Source organism: Oncorhynchus nerka, linkage group LG14 (genome assembly GCF_034236695.1).
Source record: "Oncorhynchus nerka isolate Pitt River linkage group LG14, Oner_Uvic_2.0, whole genome shotgun sequence".
Taxonomy (NCBI): domain Eukaryota; kingdom Metazoa; phylum Chordata; class Actinopteri; order Salmoniformes; family Salmonidae; genus Oncorhynchus; species Oncorhynchus nerka.
Window position 1 is genome coordinate 101,075,254 of NC_088409.1, and position 25,532 is coordinate 101,100,785.

General features: G+C 47.2%; 1 protein-coding gene across 1 annotated transcript; it reads right to left on the minus strand.

The window, feature by feature from the left end:
- Positions 1–25,065, minus strand: treh (trehalase (brush-border membrane glycoprotein)). The gene is given in 17 exon segments (XM_065000646.1): positions 1–664; positions 2,319–2,520; positions 2,729–2,782; positions 3,612–3,724; positions 3,849–3,960; positions 5,844–6,061; positions 6,292–6,492; positions 6,639–6,688; positions 6,868–6,990; positions 10,085–10,201; positions 15,208–15,300; positions 20,652–20,700; positions 20,703–20,748; positions 22,204–22,291; positions 22,467–22,611; positions 24,478–24,578; positions 24,929–25,065. Coding segments are annotated over 16 exon segments (1,764 nt in total). The 5' UTR covers positions 25,027–25,065; the 3' UTR covers positions 1–664; positions 2,319–2,364.
- Positions 25,066–25,532: the final 467 nt, after the last annotated feature.

A 25,532-nucleotide genomic window follows, 5' to 3' on the forward strand; every position in this document is an offset into this window, starting at 1 on the left:
TCAAAGTATCCCTTTAACAGGAAAACAGAAGAATTTCAGTGAGCTTTATTTTGTTTCGCCACAAAAACAAACGGTGTGATTTCTGATCTGAACCATCGGGACCAGGACACAGAACCCTGTTTTTTAAAAGACAAGAAGCTTCACTGAGGAAATTCAACAGAAGTCAAACATTATTATTATTTTTTTAAATTTGGGTTTGAATTTAACAACTTCTACTCCAACTGACATCGAGTTACACATTTATTTATTTTTTTTTAAAGGTCAAAATTTAAGGGAACAGGGCTGCTCCTGCCTCCTGCCTCCTCTCCTGCCTCCTGGACTCCTCTCCTGCCTCCTGCCTCCTCTCCTGCCTCCTGGACTCCTCTCCTGCCTCCTGGACTCCTCTCCTGCCTCCTGGACTCCTCTCCTGCCTCCTCTCCTGCCTCCTGGCCTCCTCTCCTGCCTCCTGGACTCCTCTCCGGCCTCCTCTCCTGCCTCCTGGCCTCCTCTCCTGCCTCCTGGCCTCCTCTCCTGCCTCCTGGACTCCTCTCCTGCCTCCTGGACTCCTCCTCTCCTGCCTCCTGGACTCCTCTCCTGCCTCCTATCTCCAAAGTCGGGTCAGTGGCATTTCTCTTTGAGGAGCAGATTCGCCCGAACCTCTCATCTGATGACCTTTTGCATATCTCTGTGTGTTTGTTATATTGAGATAGAAGAGAGCCGTGTCTGCAGACAGCCAATTAGGGTATAAACCTTTTGACCTTTCAAGAGTAGTGCACATTTTCTCCAGACAAACACTGTCAAAGACTGACAGGGAAGCGTTGTCAGGTGAACAAACAGAAATACCTTTTATAATAAACAAGAGCTGTTCATACATTGACTCATTCAACTCAAACTACGAACAACACGGTCGATCGTTAAACAGCATTAAACAGCGTTCATTGTCTGTTGCCAAATGCTCCGAGGGATTAAGGTCATATCGTTCCCCAGTTTCTCCCAATTTGACCTTCAAACAGGCAGCATTGGAGACAATTGATTCATTTAGACAGGAGTCACACAAAACACACCACTAGATCTGATTATCTTTAAACCAATCACTGCACATCTCACGCCACCAGATCTGATTATCTTTAAACCAATCACTGCACATCTCACGCCACCAGATCTGATTATCTTTAAACCAATCACTGCACATCTCACGCCACTAGATCTGATTATCTTTAAACCAATCACTGCACATCTCACGCCACTAGATCTGATTATCTTTAAACCAATCACTGCATATATCACTCCGTCTATGTCCTAAATAGCTCCCTATCCTCTTTGAAGTGCACTGGGGCCCTGGTCTAGAGTAGTTGACCATATAAGGAAATGGGGTCCCACCACTTACAGTATGGAAATGCTTCGTGACACACCAGGAGTTCAGCTCCAGTGAAATATCTTGGATGAAGATTATTATCGTTTGTGATTTCAGTTTAATATCAGTTACCATGATCATCGTGTGCACACACACACACACACACACACACACACACACACACACACTGTTGGGGAATAATCCGAATTGGTGGTAAGATTGGTAAGATGTTTTATATTCATCATATGTTTGTAAGTTACTTCTCATCAGAATGGGTTTGTATAATACTGTGGCGGGGTTGCAGTTATCTGTTCTCTGTCAAAACTAAGTTACTTGGGCCGGAGAGAGGGGAGAGGTCAAACGTGTATCTCTTGGCTCCACAATGTCTGTGTGCCAGGCAATGGGTCTCTGTGATCTTGTCAAGATAGGATGGATTTGATGCCTGTTGATATGGAGGATTGGTTTATGGTTCTGGGTTTGAGAAAGGAGACAAAGCTGAACGATGAATTATGCCGATGCTGTCTTATCCTGCGTGTGTCGTTGCTATAAAGGACCTCAGTTGAAATGTGGAAGGGACTTCTCAGAGAATTCATTGATCGACACTGAATTGATCCGAGAGTCACAGGGTTGTGATGGAGCTCATATAATTAAAGATGGACTTTATGATAACTCTGACTTGTGTTGTGGTTTGCTCTCTCATGATTTGGTAAATAGAGGACATTTCCACGACATTACACACACACACACACACACACACACACACACACACACACACACTCACACAATGATAGTTAGCAAGGGAAACAGAGTTTAAAATCATCTTCATTTTCAGACTCTGTACAGTTTAACCATCAACATCCTCCTCTAAGCATTAACATTTTAAAAGCTCCGAAGTGAAGTTCCCCCCCCCCCCCCCCCCCCCTACGTACAGATCAAGGACCAGCTTACTACGCCCCAATCCTAACTATTGGTGGGGAAAACTGACCCGAGATCAGCGTCTAGGGGCAACTCCACCCTACACCCATTGCATTTCATAGGAACAGAGTTTGGGCTGAGCAGAGCAGGGCCACAGAGACGCTGATGCTCAGACACGAGGTGAAGCTGTTTCCGTTGCTGCCAGAGGAGAGCCGGTCGCCGTACTGAGACAGGAGCTGGAGAGCCACACCATTGGTCCAACCAAATCCCAACTACAACACAGACACAAAGAGACAGACACACATAATCAACTCAAAAAGATGAGTTTGAAATAAGTCGAATACAAAAAGACTAGAGATGAACATTTCCATTTTGCCATTTGAGTCATTTAGCAGACGCTCTTTATCCAGAGCAACTTTTCAGATGAGATATCCTAAATAAATATAATAAATATGAATTAATATAAATATCCTAGTGTACCTGAACCTCATATTCTCCTCCTCCGCCCGGCTTCCCATCTCCGTTCACATTATACTGACAGAGAGAGAAAACAAAAATATATATATATATATGGGCTCATTATGGGCTCTCCTAGATGCAGATCTAGGATCAGCTTTCCCTCTGCCAATCCCAACCATTAGTGGGGGAAATGCTAAACTGAGCCATGAATGTCGTCTAGGGCAAATAGATTTAGCCACCTAAAACCTTGGGGTGGAGAAAACAACAAATATCTCATTTGCGGGCTGGTTTTGGCCTATTACCAACCCTCGTCTAGGGGCAACATCACCTGGCTGGTTTTGGCCTATTGCCAACCCTCGTCTAGGGGCGACATCACCCTGCTGGTTTTGGCCTATTACCAACCCTCGTCTAGGGGCAACATCACCCTGCTGGTTTTGGCCTATTACCAACCCTCGTCTAGGGGCAACATCACCTGGCTGGTTTTGGCCTATTGCCAACCCTCGTCTAGGGGCGACATCACCCTGCTGGTTTTGGCCTATTACCAACCCTCGTCTAGGGGCGACATCACCCGGCTGGTTTTGGCCTATTGCCAACCCTCGTCTAGGGGCAACATCACCCTGCTGGTTTTGGCCTATTGCCAACCCTCGTCTAGAGGCAACATCACCCGGCTGGTTTTGGCCTATTGCCAACCCTCGTCTAGGGGCAACATCACCCTGCTGGTTTTGGCCTATTGCCAACCCTCGTCTAGGGGCGACATCACCCTGCTGGTTTTGGCCTATTGCCAACCCTCGTCTAGGGGCGACATCACCCTGCTGGTTTTGGCCTATTGCCAACCCTCGTCTAGGGGCAACATCACCCTGCACCTCATTGTGGTCACACACATTATAAACCTCTTCTTAATCACCTTCTCAAACATGGCTTCATACTTGACGTAGGCCAGCCAGTTGGTTCTGATCCAGCGCTGAGCCAAATCAAACCCCAGCTCTCTAGCTTCCTGTGAGGGCAGACTGGACAGGCCTGATTGGAAGAAAACAGAGTGACCGATTGGACAGGCGTGATTGTGCACCTTATTAGGGACATAGGGTGTCATTTGGGATGCGGATGCAACATGAAAACCAGATCAGGGTTAACTAGGTCCTACCTTGGATGAGTATGTGTTGTAGAGGGGGCCATGCGTTAGGGTAGTCCCACTGCTGACCACTGTCAACCAGGGACGTAGGGACACCGTTGGGGAACGCAAGACCACCACTAGTCTACAGAGGGAGGAAAGGAAGGAAGGAAGGAAGGAAGGAAGGAAGGAAGGAAGGAAGGAAGGAAGGAAGGGAGGGAGGGAGGAAGGAAGGAAGGAAGGAAGGAAGGAAGGAAGGAAGGAAGGGAGGGAGGGAGGGAGGGAGGAAGGAAGGGAGGGAGGAAGGAGGAAGGAAGAAAGGAAGGAAGGAAGGAAGGAAGGAAGGAAGAAAGGGAGGGAGGGAGGGAGGAAGGGAGGGAGGGAGGGAGGAAGGGAGGAAGGGAGGAAGGAAGGAAGGGAGGAAGGAAGGGAGGAAGGAAGGGGAGAAAGGGAGGAAGGAAGGGAGGAAGGAAGGGAGGGAGGAAGGAAGGGGGAGGAAGGGAGGAAGGGAGGGAGGGAGGAAGGGAGGGAGGGAGGGTGGAAGGAAGGAAGGAAGGAAGGAAGGAAGGAAGGAAGGAAGGAAGGAAGGAAGGAAGGAAGGAAGGAAGGAAGGAAGGAAGGAAGGAAGGAAGGAAGGAAGGAAGGGAGGAAGGAAGGAAGGAAGGGAGGAAGGAAGGAAGGAAGGAAGGATCTTTATTTTGGTTTTATTAAACCCCCCCTCTTCGGAGGACAAATATCTTTGTTTTTTTGACCGCTTTTTAAAAAACAATATATACAGTTGAAGTCGAAAGTTTACACCGTAGCCAAATACATTATGAATGTTGTCCCCTTCCTCCTGACAGAGCTGGTGTAACAGTCAGGTTTGTCGGGCTCCTTGCTCGCACACACTTTTTCAGTTCTGCCCACAAATCGTGTATAGGATTGAGGTCAGGGTTTTGTTGTCTTTACGACATTCTGCCACAACTTTGGAAGTATGCTTGGGGTCATTGTCCATTTGGAAGACCCATTTAAGCTTTAACTTCCTGACTGATGTCTTGAGATGTTGCTTCAATATACCCACATAACTTTCCTGCCTCATGATGCCATCTATTTTGTGAAGTCCACCAGTCCCCCCTGCAGAAAAGCACCCCCACAACATGATGCTGCCGCCCCCGTGCTTCACGGTTGGGATGGTGTTCTTCGGCTTGCAAGCCTCCACCTTTTCCCTCCAAACTATCAGAAGCTTCTGAAGCCATGACATCATTTTCTGGAATTTTCCAAGCGGTTTAAAGGCAGGCCTTGAAATACATCCACAGTTACACCTCCAATTGACTCAAATGATGTCAATTAGCCTATCAGAAGCTTCTAAAGCCTTGACATCATTTTCTGGAATTTTCCAAGCGGTTTAAAGGCAGGCCTTGAAATACATCCACAGTTACACCTCCAATTGACTCAAATGATGTCAATTAGCCTATCAGAAGCTTCTAAAGCCTTGACATCATTTTCTGGAATGTTCCAAGCTGTTTTAAAGGCACAGTCAACTTAGTGTATGTAAACTTCTGACCCACTGGAATTGTGATACAGTGAATTATAATTGAAATAAATCTGTCTGTAAACAACTGTTCGAAAAATGACTTGTGTCATGCACAAAGTAGATGTCCTTTACCGACTTGCCAAAAAACTATAGTTTGTGGAGTGGTTTGAAAAACGAGTTAATGACTCCAACCTAAGTGTAATGTAAACTTCTGACTTCAACTGTACTTACGTTACCTATACATTTGACATACAGTACATGGTACTTTTATACATAAAACCAAAATACATCACCAAATGCTTTAATCCCACCCTTCAGCCCATCCCACCTATCAGCATAGGGAGGGAGGGAGTTAACACTAACCACTATAAATACACATTGCTACAGTAACTCAATGGGCGTGTGTATTTTTCAGTGACAAATCAATGTACATGCTCTTTCAGTCACAGTATTTCAACAGGACAATGATTCTTTTCACAAAGAGCGAGGTCTTGGGACCAGCAAGCTAAACTAACCTGTAGATAGTGTAGTGCCTTCTGTCCCATGGAAGGCTGGGAGTAGCAGTCTGCCCAGACAGGGGCCAGGTTAGTGGGGTAGAATGCAGGGTGGGAGGTGTTGGTTACCAGGCTGTAGTCCAACCAGACGCCCCTCTTCTCGTCCCACAGCACTGCCTCTATGGCCTCTTGTCTGGCTGATACAGCTTTGTCATACCGCGCTGCTTCAGACTCATTACCTGGAACCACAGATTATACAGGACTTTTACTGGACCACATGACCTGCTGACAAATATCTAGGGCCCAGAGGTTGTACCTAGGGCCCAGAGGTTGTACCTAGGGCCCAGAGGTTGTACCTAGGGCCCAGAGGTTGTACCTAGGGCCCAGAGGTTGTAACTAGAACAGGTGGTAAAGAAAATTCCTTCCGCTAGCTAGTCAAAGGTTATATGCGGCAAGTCATTCTCCTCACCCAGCGTCCTGTAGAAGTGAGCCAGTGTCCTTTCGTTGCGACAGAGCAGAGCGTTGAGGTCTGTAGGAATGAGCAGACTGGTTCTGGTGTCTTTCAGAGACCCGTTGTTGTTCCCCAGGCCGTCCACAAACCAGCGAGACGAGAAGTCCCACCCGGACTCTGCTCCTGAATGCAGCTCTTTCCACAGCCTCTCTGCAGCATCTGAGTTCAGGGAAGATGGACGCAGGTTAAGGACCAGGTCTCAAAAGGGCTTCCCTCTACTCTAAAGTACTTCAGACCAACCCAATAGATAGTGTGTTCATGATGGGGAATGTTGTTTGTTCATGAAGTAGGGAATTAACGTTTACCCTCGGTCAGACCTTCAGCCAGCTCTAGATCATCACTGTAGGACTCCGGTCTGGAAGAAAAGTAACAGACGCAACACACAGATACAGACACACACACACACACACACACACAAATCAACTCCAAAAATACATGTACGTGGGTGGGATTTTGTGTTGTGACAGATGGACAAAATAAAGTTGTGTCTTGTATTGAAGGGGATGAGGGTAATGTTCCTGTTGTGTTCCTTACCTGGGCAGGCCCACCTGTACATCAAAACGGTTCAGAACGTGCTTATTCCCCTTTACTTCAACGGCCACAGAGCGGTTCCGCATCCAGAACAGGTACTCCTGCTCTAGAGCGGGCAGAGCAGTCCTACACAGTAGAGTAGGTTGGGATTATAATCTACGGCTGGCAGAGCAGTCCTACACAGTAGAGTGTTGGGATTATAATCTAGGGCTGGCAGAGCAGTCCTACACAGTAGAGTGTTGGGATTATAATCTAGGGCTGGCAGAGCAGTCCTACACAGTAGAGTGTTGGGATTATAACCTAGGGCTGGCAGAGCAGTCCTACACAGTAGAGTGTTGGGATTATAATCTAGGGCTGGCAGAGCAGTCCTACACAGTAGAGTGTTGGGATTATAATCTAGAGCGGGCAGAGCAGTCCTACACAGTAGAGTGTTGGGATTATAATCTAGGGCTGGCAGAGCAGTCCTACACAGTAGAGTAGGTTGGGATTATAATTTAGGGCTGGCAGAGCAGTCCTACACAGTAGAGTAGGTTGGGATTATAATCTATGGCTGGCAGAGCAGTCCTACACAGTAGAGTAGGTTGGGATTATAATCTAGGGCTGGCAGAGCAGTCCTACACAGTAGAGTAGGTTGGGATTATAATCTAGGGCTGGCAGAGCAGTCCTACACAGTAAAGTAGGTTGGGATTATAATCTAGGGCTGGCAGAAGAGTCCTACACAGTAAAGTAGATGGGGATTATAATCTAGGGCTGGCAGAACAGTCCTACACATTAGAGTAGGTTGGGATTATAATATAGGGCTGGCAGAGCAGTCCTACACAGTAGAGTAGGTTGGGATTATAATCTAGGGCTGGCAGAACAGTCCTACACAGTAGAGTAGGTTGGGATTATAACCTAGGGCTGGCAGAACAGTCCTACACAGTAGAGTAGGTTGGGATTATAAACAGTTCTACACAGTAGAGTAGGTTGGGATTATAATCTAGGGCTGGCAGAGCAGTCCTACACAGTAGAGTAGGTTGGGATTATAATCTAGGGCTGGCAGAACAGTCCTACACAGTAGAGTAGGTTGGGATTATAATCTAGGGCTGGCAGAACAGTCCTACACAGTGGAGTAGGTTGGGATTATAATCTAGGGCTGGCAGAACAGTCCTACACAGTAGAGTAGGTTGGGATTATAATCTAGGGCTGGCAGAACAGTCCTACACAGTAGAGTAGGTTGGGATTATAAACAGTTCTACACAGTAGAGTAGGTTGGGATTATAATCTAGGGCTGGCAGAACAGTCCTACACAGTAGAGTAGGTTGGGATTATAATCTAGGGCTGGCAGAACAGTCCTACACAGTGGAGTAGGTTGGGATTATAATCTAGGGCTGGCAGAACAGTCCTACACATTAGAGTAGGTTGGGATTATAATATAGGGCTGGCAGAGCAGTCCTACACAGTAGAGTAGGTTGGGATTATAATCTAGGGCTGGCAGAGCAGTCCTACACAGTAGAGTAGGTTGGGATTATAATCTAGGGCTGGCAGAGCAGTCCTACACAGTAAAGTAGGTTGGGATTATAATCTAGGGCTGGCAGAACAGTCCTACACATTAGAGTAGGTTGGGATTATAATATAGGGCTGGCAGAGCAGTCCTACACAGTATAGTAGGTTGGGATTATAATCTAGGGCTGGCAGAACAGTCCTACACAGTAGAGTAGGTTGGGATTATAATCTAGGGCTGGCAGAACAGTCCTACACAGTAGAGTAGGTTGGGATTATAAACAGTTCTACACAGTAGAGTAGGTTGGAATTATAATCTAGGGCTGGCAGAGCAGTCATACACAGTAGAGTAGGTTGGGATTATAATCTAGGGCTGGCAGAACAGTCCTACACAGTGGAGTAGGTTGGGATTATAATCTAGGGCTGGCAGAACAGTCCTACACATTAGAGTAGGTTGGGATTATAATCTAGGGCTGGCAGAGCAGTCCTACACAGTAGAGTAGGTTGGGATTATAATCTAGGGCTGGCAGAGCAGTCCTACACAGTAGAGTAGGTTGGGATTATAATCTAGGGCTGGCAGAGCAGTCCTACACAGTAGAGTAGGTTGGGATTATAATCTAGGGCTGGCAGAGCAGTCCTACACAGTAGAGTAGGTTGGGATTATAATCTAGGGCTGGCAGAGCAGTCCTACACAGTAAAGTAGGTTGGGATTATAATCTAGGGCTGGCAGAACAGTCCTACACATTAGAGTAGGTTGGGATTATAATATAGGGCTGGCAGAGCAGTCCTAAACAGTAGAGTAGGTTGGGATTATAATCTAGGGCTGGCAGAACAGTCCTACACAGTAGAGTAGGTTGGGATTATAATCTAGGGCTGGCAGAACAGTCCTACACAGTAGAGTAGGTTGGGATTAGACTCATTCCCAAACCAAACCAAAAGGAGAAATCAGTTGTTTCTCTGCTAGGCACGACCTACGTGTCACCCCTACAAACAATAACCTCAAGTCAAAACCGTTACAACCTGAACAGAGAGTTCTGCCAACCTTTAGAATGGACGCCTTTGAGCATTCATGACAAGCCCCATTCATGACAAGCCCCATTCATGACAAGCCCCATTCATGACAAGCCCCATTCATGACAAGCCCCATTCATAACAAGCCCCATTCATGACAAGCCCCATTCATAAACAAAATGTTGGGGAAAAAGGAATCGCTACCTGAGGAAATCTGTGTCTTTAGTGGTCTGATAGTAACTACCTGAGGAAATCTGTGTCGTTAGTAACTACCTGAGGAAATCTGTGTCGTTAGTGGTCTGATAGTAACTACCTGAGGAAATCTGTGTCGTTAGTGGTCTGATAGTAACTACCTGAGGAAATCTGTGTCGTTAGTGGTCTGATAGTAACTACCTGAGGAAATCTGTGTCTTTAGTGGTCTGATAGTAACTACCTGAGGAAATCTGTGTCTTTAGTGGTCTGATAGTAACTACCTGAGGAAATCTGTGTCGTTAGTAACTACCTGAGGAAATCTGTGTCTTTAGTGGTCTGATAGTAACTACCTGAGGAAGTCTGTGTCGTTAGTAACTACCTGAGGAAATCTGTGTCGTTAGTAACTACCTGAGGAGATCTGTGTCGTTAGTAACTACCTGAGGAGATCTGTGTCGTTAGTGGTCTGATAGTAACTACCTGAGGAAGTCTGTGTCGTTAGTAACTACCTGAGGAGATCTGTGTCGTTAGTAACTACCTGAGGAGATCTGTGTCGTTAGTGGTCTGATAGTAACTCTCCACCATCAGAGACAGGAAGGGGGGCTGACTGCGACGCTCGTAGTAAACTCTAGCCCCGTTGGGGATGAAACCATATCTGGAGAGGGGAGGAATGGAAAAAAGAAAATATAGATATTACAAAAAATTCCATTCGTTTTGTATCTTTCATTTGATGATTATTAAAAACATTGTATCCAGATTTGTGGTTGTATTGTGTTCTTTTAAATTGACAAATAAAACATTGTATGTAAGGTAATTCTAACCTACGGTGCAATCGGAAAGAATTCAGACCCCTTGACTTTTTACACATTTTGTTACGTTACAGGCTTATTCTAATATTTATTGAATTGTTTTTTTTCCCCTCGATCTACATACGATACCCCATAACGACAAAGCAAAAACTTTTTTTATACATTTTTGCTAATGTATTAAAAATAAAAAATCATATTTACATAAATGTTCAGAGCCTTTACTCAGTACTTTGTTGAAGCACCTTTGGCAGCGATTAGAGCCTTGAGTCTTCTTGGGTATGACACTACAAGCTTGGCACACCTGTATTTGGGGAGTTTCTCCCATTCTTCTCTGCAGATCCTCTCAAGCTCTGTCAGGTTGAATTAAGGAGTGTCGCTGCACAGCTATTTTCAGGTTTCTCCAGGGATTCAATTGGGTTCAAGTCCGGGCTCTGGCTGGGCCACTCGAAGACATTCAGAGACTTGTGCTGAAGCCACTCCTGCGTTGTCTTGGTCCTTTAGGTGGCTTTTGGCAAACTCCAAGTGGGCTGTCATGTGCCTTTTACTGAGGAATGCAGAGATGGCTGTCCTTCTGGAAGGTTCTCCCATCTCCACAGAGGAACTCTGTCAGAGTGACCATCAGGTTCTTGGTCACCTCCCTGACCAAGGCCCTTCTCCCCCGATTGCTCAGTTTGGCCGGGCGACCAGCTCTAGGAAGAGTCTTGGTGGCTCCAAACTTCTTCCATTTAAGAATGATGGAGGCCACTGTGTTCTTGAGGACCTTCAATGCTGCAGACATTTTTTTTGGTACCCTTCCCCAAAACTGTGCCTCAGCTCCATCCTGTCTCTGAGCTCTACGGACAGTTCCTTGAACCTCATGGCTTGGTTTTTGCTCTGACCTGCACTGTCAACTGTGGGACCTGTGAGCGCCTTTCCAAATCATGTCCAATCAATTGAATTTACCACAGGTGGACTCCCAATCAAGTTGTAGAAACATCTCAAGGATGATCAACGGAAACCGGAAGCACCTGAGATCAATTTCCTCAAAGCAAAGGGTCTGAATACTTATGTAAATAAGGTATCTGTTATGTTTAATACATTTGCAAAAAAAAAAGAAAAAAAAAAAAAAAAAAAAAACAGTTCTTGCTTATTATGGGGTATTGTGATGTCATTATGGGGTATTGTGATGTCATTATGGGGTATTGTGATGTCATTATGGGGTATTGTGATGTCATTATGGGGTATTGTGATGTCATTATGGGGTATTGTGATGTTATTATGGGGTATTGTGATGTTATTATGGGGTATTGTGATGTTATTATGGGGGGGTTATTATGGGGTATTGTGATGTTATTATGGGGTATTGTGATGTTATTATGGGGTATTGTGATGTTATTATGGGGTACTGTGATGTTATTATGGGGTATTGTGATGTTATAATGGGGTATTGTGATGTTATTATGGGGTATTGTGATGTTATTATGGGGTATTGTGATGTCATTATGGTGTATTGTGATGTCATTATGGGGTATTGTGATGTCATTATGGGGTATTGTGATGTCATTATGGGGTATTGTGATGTTATTATGGGGTATTGTGATGTTATTATGGGGTATTGTGATGTTATTATGGGGTATTGTGATGTTATTATGGGGTATTGTGATGTTATTATGGGGTATTGTGATGTTATTATGGTGTATTGTGATGTCATTATGGGGTATTGTGATGTTATTATGGGGTATTGTGATGTTATTATGGGGTATTGTGATGTTATTATGGGGTATTGTGATGTTATTATGGGGTATTGTGATGTTATTATGGGGTATTGTGATGTTATTATGGTGTATTGTGATGTTATTATGGGGTATTGTGATGTCATTATGGGGTATTGTGATGTCATTATGGGGTATTGTGATGTTATTATGGGGTATTGTGATGTTATTATGGGGTATTGTGATGTCATTATGGGGTATTGTGATGTTATTATGGTGTATTGTGATGTCATTATGGGGTATTGTGATGTTATTATGGTGTATTGTGATGTTATTATGGGGTATTGTGATGTCATTCATTATGGGGTATTGTGATGTCATTATGGGGTATTGTGATGTCATTATGGGGTATTGGGGTATTGTGATGTCATTATGGGGTATTGTGATGTCATTATGGGGTATTGTGATGTCATTATGGGGGTATTGTGATGTCATTAGGGGTATTGTGATGTCATTATGGGGTATTGTGATGTCATTATGGGGTATTGTGATGTTATTATGGGGTATTGTGATGTTATTATGGGGTATTGTGATGTCATTATGGGGTATTGTGATGTCATTATGGGGTATTGTGATGTCATTATGGGTGTGATGTATTTGTGATGTCATTATGGGGTATTGTGATGTCATTATGGGGTATTGTGATGTCATTATGGGGTATTGTGATGTCATTATGGGGTATTGTGATGTCATTATGGGATGTATGGGGTATTGTGATGTCATTATGGGGTATTGTGATGTCATTATGGGGTATTGTGATGTCATTATGGGGTATTGTGATGTCATTATGGGGTATTGTGATGTCATTATGGGGTATTGTGATGTCATTATGGGGTATTGTGATGTCATTATGGGGTATTGTGATGTCATTATGGGGTATTGTGATGTCATTATGGGGGGGTATTGTGATGTCATTATGGGGTATTGTGATGTCATTATGGGGTATTGTGATGTCATTATGGGGTATTGTGATGTCATTATGGGGTATTGTGATGTCATTAGGGGGTATTGTGATGTCATTATGGGGTATTGTGATGTCATTAGGGGTATTGTGATGTCATTATGGGGTATTGTGATGTCATTATGGGGTATTGTGATGTCATTATGGGGTATTGTGATGTCATTATGGGGTGATGTCATTATGGGGTATTGTGATGTCATTATGGGGGGGTCATTATTGTGATGTCATTATGGGGTATTGTGATGGGTATTGTGATGTCATTATGGGGTATTGTGATGTCATTATGGGGTATTGTGATGTCATTATGGGGTATTGTGATGTCATTATGGGGTATTGTGATGTCATTATGGGGTATTGTGATGTCATTATGGGGTATTGTGATGTCATTATGGGGTATTGTGATGTCATTATGGGGGTGATGTTGTGATGTCATTATGGGGTATTGTGATGTTATTATGGGGTATTGTGATGTCATTATGGGGTATTGTGATGTTATTATGGGGTATTGTGATGTTATTATGGGGTATTGTGATGTCATTATGGGGTATTGTGATGTCATTAGGGGGTATTGTGATGTCATTAGGGGGTATTGTGATAGGGGGTATTGTGATGTCATTAGGGGGTATTGTGATGTCATTAGGGGGTATTGTGATGTCATTAGGGGGTATTGTGATGTCATTAGGGGGTATTGTGACGTCATTAGGGGGTATTGTGTGTCATTAGGGGGTATTGTGTGTAGATTGATGAGGGAATCCATTTTTAGAATAAGGCTGTAACATAACAAAATGTGGAAAAAGTCAAGAGGTCTGAATAATTCTCCTGGACATCTGATTATACTGTTAATGGTTGTCCCCGGGCCAACCAGAGACTCAGGAGTCAGAGTTCTAGCACCTATCACACACAGCCTCAAAGTTTATGTAAAGAGTCTGGGCACTTAATATTCAGGGAGTTGGCATAACTTACCGCTTTGGTGGTGAATAGACATGACAGGCAGATGGACAGGACAGGCAGATGGAATGACGGGCAGATGGACAGGACGGGCAGATGGACAGGACGGGCAGATGGACAGGACGGGCAGATGGACATGACAGGCAGATGGACATGACAGGACAGGCAGATGGACATGACAGGACAGGCAGATGGACAGGACAGGCAGATGGACAGGACAGGCAGATGGACAGGACAGGCAGATGGACAGGACAGGCAGATGGACATGACAGCACAGGCAGATGGACAGGACAGGCAGATGGACAGGACAGGCAGATGGACAGGACAGGCAGATGGACATGACGGGCACATGGACATGACGGGCACATGGACATGACGGGCACATGGACATGACGGGCAGATGGACATGACGGGCAGATGGACATGACGGGCAGATGGACATGACGGGCACATGGACATGACGGGCACATGGACATGACGGGCAGATGGACATGACGGGCAGATGGACATGACGGGCAGATGGACATGACGGGCAGATGGACATGACGGGCAGATGGACATGACGGGCAGATGGACATGACGGGCAGATGGACAGGACGGGCAGATGGACAGGACGGGCAGATGGACATGACGGGCAGATGGACATGACGGGCAGATGGACATGACAGGCAGATGGACAGGACAGGCAGATGGACAGGACAGGCAGATGGACAGGACAGGCAGATGGACATGACAGGCAGATGGACATGACAGGCAGATGGACATGACAGGCAGATGGACAGGACAGGCAGATGGACAGGACGGGCAGATGGACATGACGGGCAGATGGACATGACGGGCAGATGGACATGACAGGCACATGGACATGACGGGCAGATGGACATGACGGGCAGATGGACATGACGGGCAGATGGACATGACGGGCAGATGGACATGACGGGCAGATGGACATGACGGGCACATGGACATGACAGGCAGATGGACATGACAGGCAGATGGACATGACAGGCAGATGGACATGACAGGCACATGGACATGACAGGCAGATGGACATGACGGGCAGATGGACATGACGGGCAGATGGACATGACGGGCAGATGGACATGACGGGCAGATGGACATGACAGGCAGATGGACATGACAGGCAGATGGACATGACGGGACAAACGGACAGAGAACAGATGCAGCTCACCGGTTGATGAGGTGGATGAAGTTGAGGATCATCCCACGGGCGGTGTCTGTCATCTCAGAGAGCAGGAGACCATTGATCACCCAGTAGGAGTCCCTGGGAGGAACAGAGAGCAGATCCACCTCACTGTCCCTGCTAATAATACACCCTGGAGGGCTGAGAGGTAAGGTCTCTGAATGAACAGGCCTGTCTGTCACCTGGAGGGCTCTGAGAGGTAAGGTCTCTGAATGAACAGGCCTGTATCACCTGGAGGGCTCTGAGAGGTAAGGTCTCTGAATGAACAGGCCTGTCTGTCACCTGGAGGGCTCTGAGAGGTAAGGTCTCTGAATGAACAGGCCTGTCTGTCACCTGGAGGGCTCTGAGAGGTAAGGTCTCTGAATGAACAGGCCTGTATCACCTGAGGGCTCTGAGAGGTAAGGTCTCTGAATGAACAGGCCTGTATCACCTGGAGGGCTCTGAGAGGTAAGGTCTCTGAATGAACAGGCCTGTCTGTCACCTGGAGGGCCCTGAGAGGTAAGGTCTCTGAATGAACAGGCCTGTCTGTCACCTGGAGGGCTCTGAGAGGTAAGGTCTCTGAATGAACAGGCCTCTCTGTCACCTGGAGGGCTCTGAGAGGTAAGGTCTCTGAATGAACAAGCCTGTCTGTCACCTGGAAGGCTCTGAGAGGTAAGGTCTCTGAATGAACAGGCTTGTATCACCTGAGGGCTCTGAGAGGTAAGGTCTCTGAATGAACAGGCCTGTATCACCTGGAGGGCTCTGAGAGGTAAGGTCTCTGAATGAACAGGCCTGTCTGTCACCTGGAGGGCTCTGAGAGGTAAGGTCTCTGAATGAACAGGCCTGTATCACCTGAGGGCTCTGAGAGGTAAGGTCTCTGAATGAACAGGCCTGTCTGTCACCTGGAGGGCTCTGAGAGGTAAGGTCTCTGAATGAACAGGCCTGTATCACCTGAGGGCTCTGAGAGGTAAGGTCTCTGAATGAACAGGCCTGTATCACCTGGAGGGCTCTGAGAGGTAAGGTCTCTGAATGAACAGGCCTGTCTGTCACCTGGAGGGCTCTGAGAGGTAAGGTCTCTGAATGAACAGGCCTGTATCACCTGGAGGGCTCTGAGAGGTAAGGTCTCTGAATGAACAGGCCTGTCTGTCACCTGGAGGGCTCTGAGAGGTAAGGTCTCTGAATGAACAGGCCTGTCTGTCACCTGGAGGGCTCTGAGAGGTAAGGTCTCTGAATGAACAGGCCTGTCTGTCACCTGGAGGGCTCTGAGAGGTAAGGTCTCTGAATGAACAGGCCTGTCTGTCACCTGGAGGGCTCTGAGAGGTAAGGTCTCTGAATGAACAGGCCTGTATGTCACCTGGAGGGCTCTGAGAGGTAAGGTCTCTGAATGAACAGGCCTGTCTGTCACCTGGAGGGCTCTGAGAGGTAAGGTCTCTGAATGAACAGGCCTGTATCACCTGGAGGGCTCTGAGAGGTAAGGTCTCTGAATGAACAGGCCTGTCTGTCACCTGGAGGGCTCTGAGAGGTAAGGTCTCTGAATGAACAGGCCTGTCTGTCACCTGGAAGGCTCTGAGAGGTAAGGTCTCTGAATGAACAGGCCTGTCTGTCACCTGGAGGGCTCTGAGAGGTAAGGTCTCTGAATGAACAGGCCTGTCTGTCACCTGGAGGGCTCTGAGAGGTAAGGTCTCTGAATGAACAGGCCTGCATGTCACCTGAGGGCTCTGAGAGGTAAGGTCTCTGAATGAACAGGCCGGTATCACCTGAGGGCTCTGAGAGGTAAGGTCTCTGAATGAACAGGCCTGTATCACCTGAGGGCTCTGAGAGGTAAGGTCTCTGAATGAACAGGCCTGTATCACCTGAGGGCTCTGAGAGGTAAGGTCTCTGAATGAACAGGCCTGTCTGTCACCTGGAGGGCTCTGAGAGGTAAGGTCTCTGAATGAACAGGCCTGTCTGTCACCTGGAGGGCTCTGAGAGGTAAGGTCTCTGAATGAACAGGCCTGTCTGTCACCTGGAGGGCTCTGAGAGGTAAGGTCTCTGAATGAACAGGCCTGTATCACCTGAGGGCTCTGAGAGGTAAGGTCTCTGAATGAACAGGCCTGTCTGTCACCTGGAGGGCTCTGAGAGGTAAGGTCTCTGAATGAACAGGCCTGTCTGTCACCTGGAGGGCTCTGAGAGGTAAGGTCTCTGAATGAACAGGCCTGTATCACCTGGATGGCTCTGAGAGGTAAGGTCTCTGAATGAACAGGCCTGTCTGTCCCCTGGAGGGCTCTGAAAGGTAAGGTCTCTGAATGAACAGGCCTGTATCACCTGAGGGCTCTGAGAGGTAAGGTCTCTGAATGAACAGGCCTGTATGTCACCTGGAGGGCTCTGAGAGGTAAGGTCTCTGAATGAACAGGCCTGTCTGTCCCCTGAGGGCTCTGAGAGGTAAGGTCTCTGAATGAACAGGCCTGTCTGTCCCCTGGAGGGCTCTGAGAGGTAAGGTCTCTGAATGAACAGGCCTGTATCACCTGAGGGCTCTGAGAGGTAAGGTCTCTGAATGAACAGGCCTGTCTGTCACCTGGAGGGCTCTGAGAGGTAAGGTCTCTGAATGAACAGGCCTGTATCACTTGGAGGGCTCTGAGAGGTAAGGTCTCTGAATGAACAGGCCTGTCTGTCACCTGGAGGGCTCTGAGAGGTAAGGTCTCTGAATGAACAGGCCTGTGTCACCTGAGGGCTCTTTTATTAATTTCACCTTTATTTAACCAGGTAGGCCAGTTGAGAACAAGTTCTCATTTACAACTGCGACGTGGCCAAGATAAAGCAAAGCAGTGTGACACAGACAACAACACAGAGTTACACATGGAGTAAAACAATAAACAAGCCAGTAACACAATAAACAAGTCAATGACACAGCAGAAAAAAGAAAGTCTATTTACATTGTGTGCAAAAGGCATGAGGAGGTAAGGCAATAAATAGGCCATAGGAGCGAATCCTTACAATTTATCAGATTAACACTGGAGTGATAAATGAGCAGATGAACATGTGCAGGTAGAGATACTGGTGTGCAAAAGAGCAGAAAAGTAAATCAATAAAAACAATATGGGGATGAGGTAGGTAGATTGGGTGGGCTATTTACAGATGGACTATGTACAGCTGCAGCGATCGGTTAGCTGCTCATATAGCAGATGTTTGAAGTTGGTGAGGGAGATAAAAGTCTGCAATTCGTTCCAGTCACAGGCAGCAGAGAACTGGAAGGAAAGGCGGCCAAAGGAGGTCTTGGCTTTGGGGAGGACCAGTGAGATATACCTGCTGGAGCGCGTGCTACGGGTGGGTGTTGTCATCGTGACCAGTGAGCTGAGATAAGGCAGAGATTTACCTAGCATGGACTTGTAGATGACCTGGAGCCAGTGGGTCTGGCGACGAATATGTAGCGAAGACCAGCCGACTAGAGCATACAGGTCGCAGTGGTGGGTGGTTTAAGGTGCTTTAGTGACAAAACAGATGGCAGTGTGATAAACTGCATCCAATTTGCTGAGTAGAGTATTGGAAGCTATTTTGTAGATGACATCGCCGAAGTCGAGGATCGGTAGGATAGTCAGTTTTACTAGGATAAGTTTGGCGGCGTGAGTGAAGGAGGCTTTGTTGCGAAATAGAAAGCTGATTCTAGATTTGATTTTGGATTGGAGATGTTTAATATGAGTCTGGAAGGAGAGTTTACAGTCTAGCCAGACACCTGGAGGGCTCTGAGAGGTAAGGTCTCTGAATGAACAGGCCTGTCTGTCACCTGAGGGCTCTGAGAGGTAAGGTCTCTGAATGAACAGGCCTGTCTGTCCCCATAGAGGGCCATCATTAGTCAGACCCCCTAACCTGCACAGTCTGTCCCCATAGAGGGCCAGCATTAGTCAGACCCACTAACCTGCCCAGTCTGTCCCCATAGAGGGCCAGCATTAGTCAGACCCCCTAACCTGCCCAGTCTGTGTAGCCCTACCCACTAGCAAACAGACCCCCTAACCTGCCCAGTCTGTGTAGCCCTACCCGCTAGCAGTCAGACCCCCTAACCTGCCCAGTCTGTGTAGCCCTGCCCGCTAGCAGTCAGACCCCCTAACCTGCCCAGTCTGTGTAGCCCTACCCGCTAGCAGTCAGACCCCCTAACCTGCCCAGTCTGTGTAGCCCTACCCGGTAGCAGTCAGACCCCCTAACCTGCCCAGTCTGTGTAGCCCTACCCGGTAGCAGTCAGACCCCTAACCTGCCCAGTCTGTGCCCTAGCCCTACCCACTAGCAGTCAGACCCCTAACCTGCCCAGTCTGTGTAGCCCTACCCGCTAGCAGTCAGACCCCCTAGCCTGCCCAGTCTGTGTAGCCCTACCTGCTAGTAGTCAGACCCCCTAACCTGCCCAGTCTGTCCCCATACAGAGAGGGCCAGCATTAGTCAGAGAGACCCCCAACCTGCCCAGTCTGTCCCCATGAGAGGGCCAGCATTAGTCAGACCCCTAACCTGCCCAGTCTGTGCTATATGCAGCCCTACCCGCTAGCAGTCAGACCCCCTAACCTGCCCAGTCTGTGTGACCAGCCCTATCCAGAGCAGTACAGAGAGAGCAGTCAGACCCCCTAACCTGCCCAGTCTGTGTAGCCCTACCCGCTAGCAGTCAGACCCCTAACCTGCCCAGTCTGTATATGCCCTACCCACTGCAGCAGTCAGACCCCTAACCTGCCCAGTCTGTGTAGCCCTACCCACTAGCAGTCAGACCCCCTAACCTGCCCAGTCTGTGTAGCCCTACCCGCTAGCAGTCAGACCCCCTAACCTGCCCAGTCTGTGTAGCCCTACCCGCTAGCAGTCAGACCCCTAACCTGCCCAGTCTGTGTAGCCCTACCCGCTAGCAGTCAGACCCCCTAACCTGCCCAGTCTGTGTAGCCCTACCCGCTAGCAGTCAGACCCCCTAACCTGCCCAGTCTGTGTAGCCCTACCCGCTAGCAGTCAGACCCCCTAACCTGCCCAGTCTGTGTAGCCAGAGAAGTGACCATGGTCTGCCAGACAGAGCAGTACAGAGAGAGTGACCATGGTCTGCTATATGCAGCAAACAGACCCCTAACCTGCCCAGTCTGTGTAGCCCTACCCGCTAGCAGTCAGACCATGGTCTGCTATATGCAGACAGAGCAGTACAGAGAGAGTGACCATGGTCTGCTATATGCAGACAGAGCAGTACAGAGAGAGTGACCATGGTCTGCTATATGCAGACAGAGCAGTACAGAGAGAGTGACCATGGTCTGCTATATGCAGACAGAGCAGTACAGAGAGAGTGACCATGGTCTGCTATATGCAGACAGAGCGGTACAGAGAGAGTGACCATGGTCTGCTATATGCAGACAGAGCAGTACAGAGAGAGTGACCATGGTCTGCTATATGTAGACAGAGCAGTACAGAGAGAGTGACAGCTTCACTGACCAATAGTACAGCTCCTGACCAATAGAGAACGTCACTCCAGGTACAGCTCCCTGAAACGTCCTCCGAATTTTAAAGGGTGGGGGTGAAGATCTGAGAGTACTGTTCTGGGTGGGCCAAAGCATCACTACTGATCTGGTACACACACACACACACACAATAGAGTTCACGTTAGCACTGCTCTGGTACACACACACACACACACACACACAGACAATCATTGTTGACTACCACATCATATTTGACCAGACGTACTGTAAGTACACTACAACTACTACTACTACAATTACACTACAACAACTACTACAATTACTACTACTACAAAAACTACAAGTACACTAAAACTACTAGCTAGTTGTGCAAAATGTTTTATAGATATATATATTTATTATATATATATATATGTAGCATATCATTGTTTATTATGTTTTATGTTTTATGTTCTCCAGCGAGAAAACAATAGCTTATTTCAAAAAGGGGTGTGGCAGATTTCAAAACTCTTCAGCAAAGGACCACAGAGGAAGGAAAGAGGCTCGGTGGGAAATCTGTCTCCCTCCAGCAGGGGGCGATATGTTGTTTCGCCCTCCAAGCAAGGAGATTTTGTATGGAGGTCAATGAATTGTATGGAGGTGTTGAATTTGGTCAAAAATAAAAGCGAATGGTATATTTGCTGCGTGAAGTTTATTTGCTCGAATAGATGTTTCGTAATATTTAAGTAGTTATGAGTGTTCTGATATTAAGTAGGACACGTGACATCCCAGCCACTTTGAGCGAAAAACACTTCATATCAAGAGTTCTCTCCAGATAGCTATGCATATTCAGAGCATGAGGTTAGTAGTAGCTCTCGTTTCAATACAGGCGGTTGACGTCAACAACCCACATCGAATATTCAGAAAAGGATTTACAATAATGAAATGTATCCACCAATCCAAAGACAGGATAGACGGGAGCTAGACAGTCCGCCGTGCCGCTTTGTGGACGACTCCCATTGTTACGGGGGAGAGACATCTTGTTAGCGTATCCATCATCTCTAGAGGACTCCGATACACTTGTGCATCATCCCGTGTCAATTTGTTAGTAGGCAAATGGAAGACGGTCGGTCCTCCTCCTCCTCCTAGTAGTCTACTTTAGGCGAGGAAGCACAAGCGTATGCTGCCTCTGAAAAGTTTGGATATCTGCCACACCCCGCTTTGAATTAGCTTTTGTTTCGTCAGAAAAAAACATGCACTCATTTAAAACGATATGCTACTTATCATTTTAATCTATGAATTGTCTTGCACAACTAACTTAATGTGTTGTGAACGGGTTGAAGAAAGTCTAAGGTAATGAAGGGGTGTGAGTCTGGATGGTTATGCGCTTGTTTGAAATGAGAAGATGCTCGCGAACCATTAGTGCAACAGGCATTAACGGGTGGATCCCCACAGTTGCCTAATGGCTCCCAAGCGGAGAACGAGAATTTTCTCATTTCAAACAAGCGCATAACCGTCCAGACTCACACCCCTTCATTACCTTAGACTTTCTTCAAAAGGAGGTGACAGAGGACGTAGGAGGTGAGTAAATCTAACTGATAGGGTTTATCTATGAGATCACCTTTCTCCCAAGAGACTTCCACAGATGGTGCAGCTTCTCGGCCCAGCTACGCAGTTCTGCATCTGCTATTCCAGCCAGGAACTGTGGCCTGCACACAGAACATGACTTGTATTGGATAGAACAGACTCCCTTCTTGAGTCCAAAAATGGCACACTATTCCCTACAGAGTGCACTTACTTATAAGGAAGAGGGAGACATTTTGGACTCAAAACATTTCACACCTCAGTGTGGTCAGGATCGATCAGAATGATTGGCTCTCTCACTTGTCATGCCAGTCAGGTGGGGACCACGGCGCAAACTCTTTCCCTGGTTGGTCAAAGTACGTGTGAAGGAAGTCTCTCAGTACGGCAGGCGGGACAGGGTTTGGATCTCCATGTGTCAGGTTGTGAAACGCTGTCAGGATAATATCTGAGGGTGTGAAGGGAGGTGATTAGGTGTGTGGAGAGATAGGAGTGATCTCTGATCCTAGATCAGTACTCCTACTCTGACCATTCATGAATAATCTTTATTTAATCTGTAATCTTTATTTTTTTTATAAAATAATTTTCAGTCACATGACTTCCTTAAAGGTTTCAGAAGTCTAAAAGTTCAACCTGATCCTTAATCAACAATCCTACTGAGAAGCTTGATAAATACGACCCCTGTCCTCAAGCAAAGAAACAGCAGACATTGGAGGCACAAAGCCTGTATTGGGACTGGTTCCCCTATGAGACTTACCAGGGGCTGACTGGTTCCCCTTAGACTGACCAGGGGCTGACTGGTTCCCCTACTAGACTGACCAGGGGCTGACTGATTCCCCTACTAGACTGACCAGGGGCTGACTGATTCCCCTACAAGACTTACCAGGGGCTGACTGGTTCCCCTACTAGACTGACCAGGGGCTGACTGATTCCCCTACCAGACTTACCAGGGGCTGACTGATTCCCCTACTAGACTTACCAGGGGCTGACTGATTCCCCTACTAGACTTACCAGGGGCTGACTGGTTCCCATACTAGACTTACCAGGGGCTGACTGGTTCCCCTACTAGACTTACCAGGGCTGACTGGTTCCCCTACTAGACTTACCAGGGCCTGACTGGTTCCCCTACTAGACTGACCAGGGGCTGACTGGTTCCCCTACTAGACTGACTGATTCCCCTACCAGACTTACCAGGGGCTGACTGATTCCCCTACTAGACTTACCAGGGGCTGACTGATTCCCCTACAAGACTTACCAGGGGCTGACTGATTCCCCTACTAGACTTACCAGGGGCTGACTGATTCCCCTACAAGAGACTTACCAGGGGCTGACTGATTCCCCTACAAGAGACTTACCAGGGGCTGACTGATTCCCCTACAAGAGACTTACCAGGGGCTGACTGGTTCCCCTACCAGACTGACCAGGGGCTGACTGATTCCCCTACCAGACTTACCAGGGGCTGACTGATTCCCCTACCAGACTTACCAGGGGCTGACTGATTCCCCTACTAGACTTACCAGGGGCTGACTGGTTCCCATACTAGACTTACCAGGGGCTGACTGGTTCCCCTACTAGACTTACCAGGGGCTGACTGGTTCCCCTACTAGACTTACCAGGGCCTGACTGGTTCCCCTACTAGACTGACCAGGGGCTGACTGGTTCCCCTACTAGACTGACTGATTCCCCTACCAGACTTACCAGGGGCTGACTGGTTCCCCTACTAGACTTACCAGGGGCTGACTGGTTCCCCTACAAGACTTACCAGGGGCTGACTGATTCCCCTACTAGACTTACCAGGGGCTGACTGATTCCCCTACTAGACTTACCAGGGGCTGACTGATTCCCCTACAAGAGACTTACCAGGGGCTGACTGATTCCCCTACCAGACTTACCAGGGGCTGACTGATTCCCCTACAAGAGACTTACCAGGGGCTGACTGATTCCCCTACAAGAGACTTACCAGGGGCTGACTGATTCCCCTACCAGACTTACCAGGGGCTGACTGATTCCCCTACCAGACTTACCAGGGGCTGACTGATTCCCCTACGAGAGACTTACCAGGGGCTGACTGGTTCCCCTACCAGACTTACCAGGGGCTGACTGGTTCCCCTACCAGACTTACCAGGGGCTGACTGATTCCCCTACTAGACTTACCAGGGGCTGACTGGTTCCCCTACTAGACTTACCAGGGGCTGACTGAATCCCCTACCAGACTTACCAGGGGCTGACTGGTTCCCCTACCAGACTTACCAGGGGCTGACTGATTCCCCTACCAGACTTACCAGGGGCTGACTGATTCCCCTACTAGACTTACCAGGGGCTGACTTCAGCTTCATATCCACAAAGTGTTTGTCATCATCAAACAGTTTGGCGGTCTGAACCTGCCTCAGGATGTCCCCATAACAGTAGATCTCACTGAGGAGTTAATCATGAAATAAAATGTTATCTGGATGAACACCCATAGAATAACCTGCATCAAACCGATATTACAGAAGATGCAGGTCTTAATCAAATTTAAAATCCCAATCAAGTCCAATTTCTCAGGACTGTGTTAATGTTTAAGCCTCTTTGAATAGAGCAAATCCAACCTCAATGACATTTTGCTGAGTTCTATCAGAACGCCATGCATCAATCCCGAGTCATAAACACACTTCCCCAGGAACCAAAGTTCAGCTTTCGAATAACAGAGCAACATGGTTCAAGATCATTCATAATAGGTTCATAAAAGAGCCCCCCAAAGAAATGAAGGTAGCAACAAATGTTACCTGTCACAAGGTGGTGGTAAGGCACACGAGTAGAGAGGACAGAGGAACAGCACCAAACAGAGGCACAAACACATGACTGCTGCTAGAAACACTCTCATGTTTAGAAGGAACTCAAAATGGGCGAGGAGCCCCAGCACTTATCTAGAATTACATACAGGTCAAAGGGCACATTGTCGATCACGTAACACATTCCCTATCCAATTGAAAGAGGGGAAATAACAGGATGAGATCCCTTACAGTTATAGCGGTCCTGAGCGATAATATCTGTCCCAAATGGAGATGAGCGATTGGTGCTTTTTAAAAAGGCCGGTTTCAGTTCAATTATTACAAGATGTATATTTAAATACACAAAAGTGTTTAAAGTTAAATACACAATGCATTATGTAGGTTGAACACGGAATAAAATAATAAGTCCCATGATAGTAGTGAATGACTGCTCATTACGTAACCATCATTAACTCACGTCAGTTTAATAAAATATTTCAGTGTACGTTTATTTGATGCCTGATTTCATCCCAAGTCATCTGATCTCTATAGAGCTGCTGTCTCCACGGTCATTACAAAATAAATCACAATTTGCTCCAAAATAAAGCCTACTTTTAAG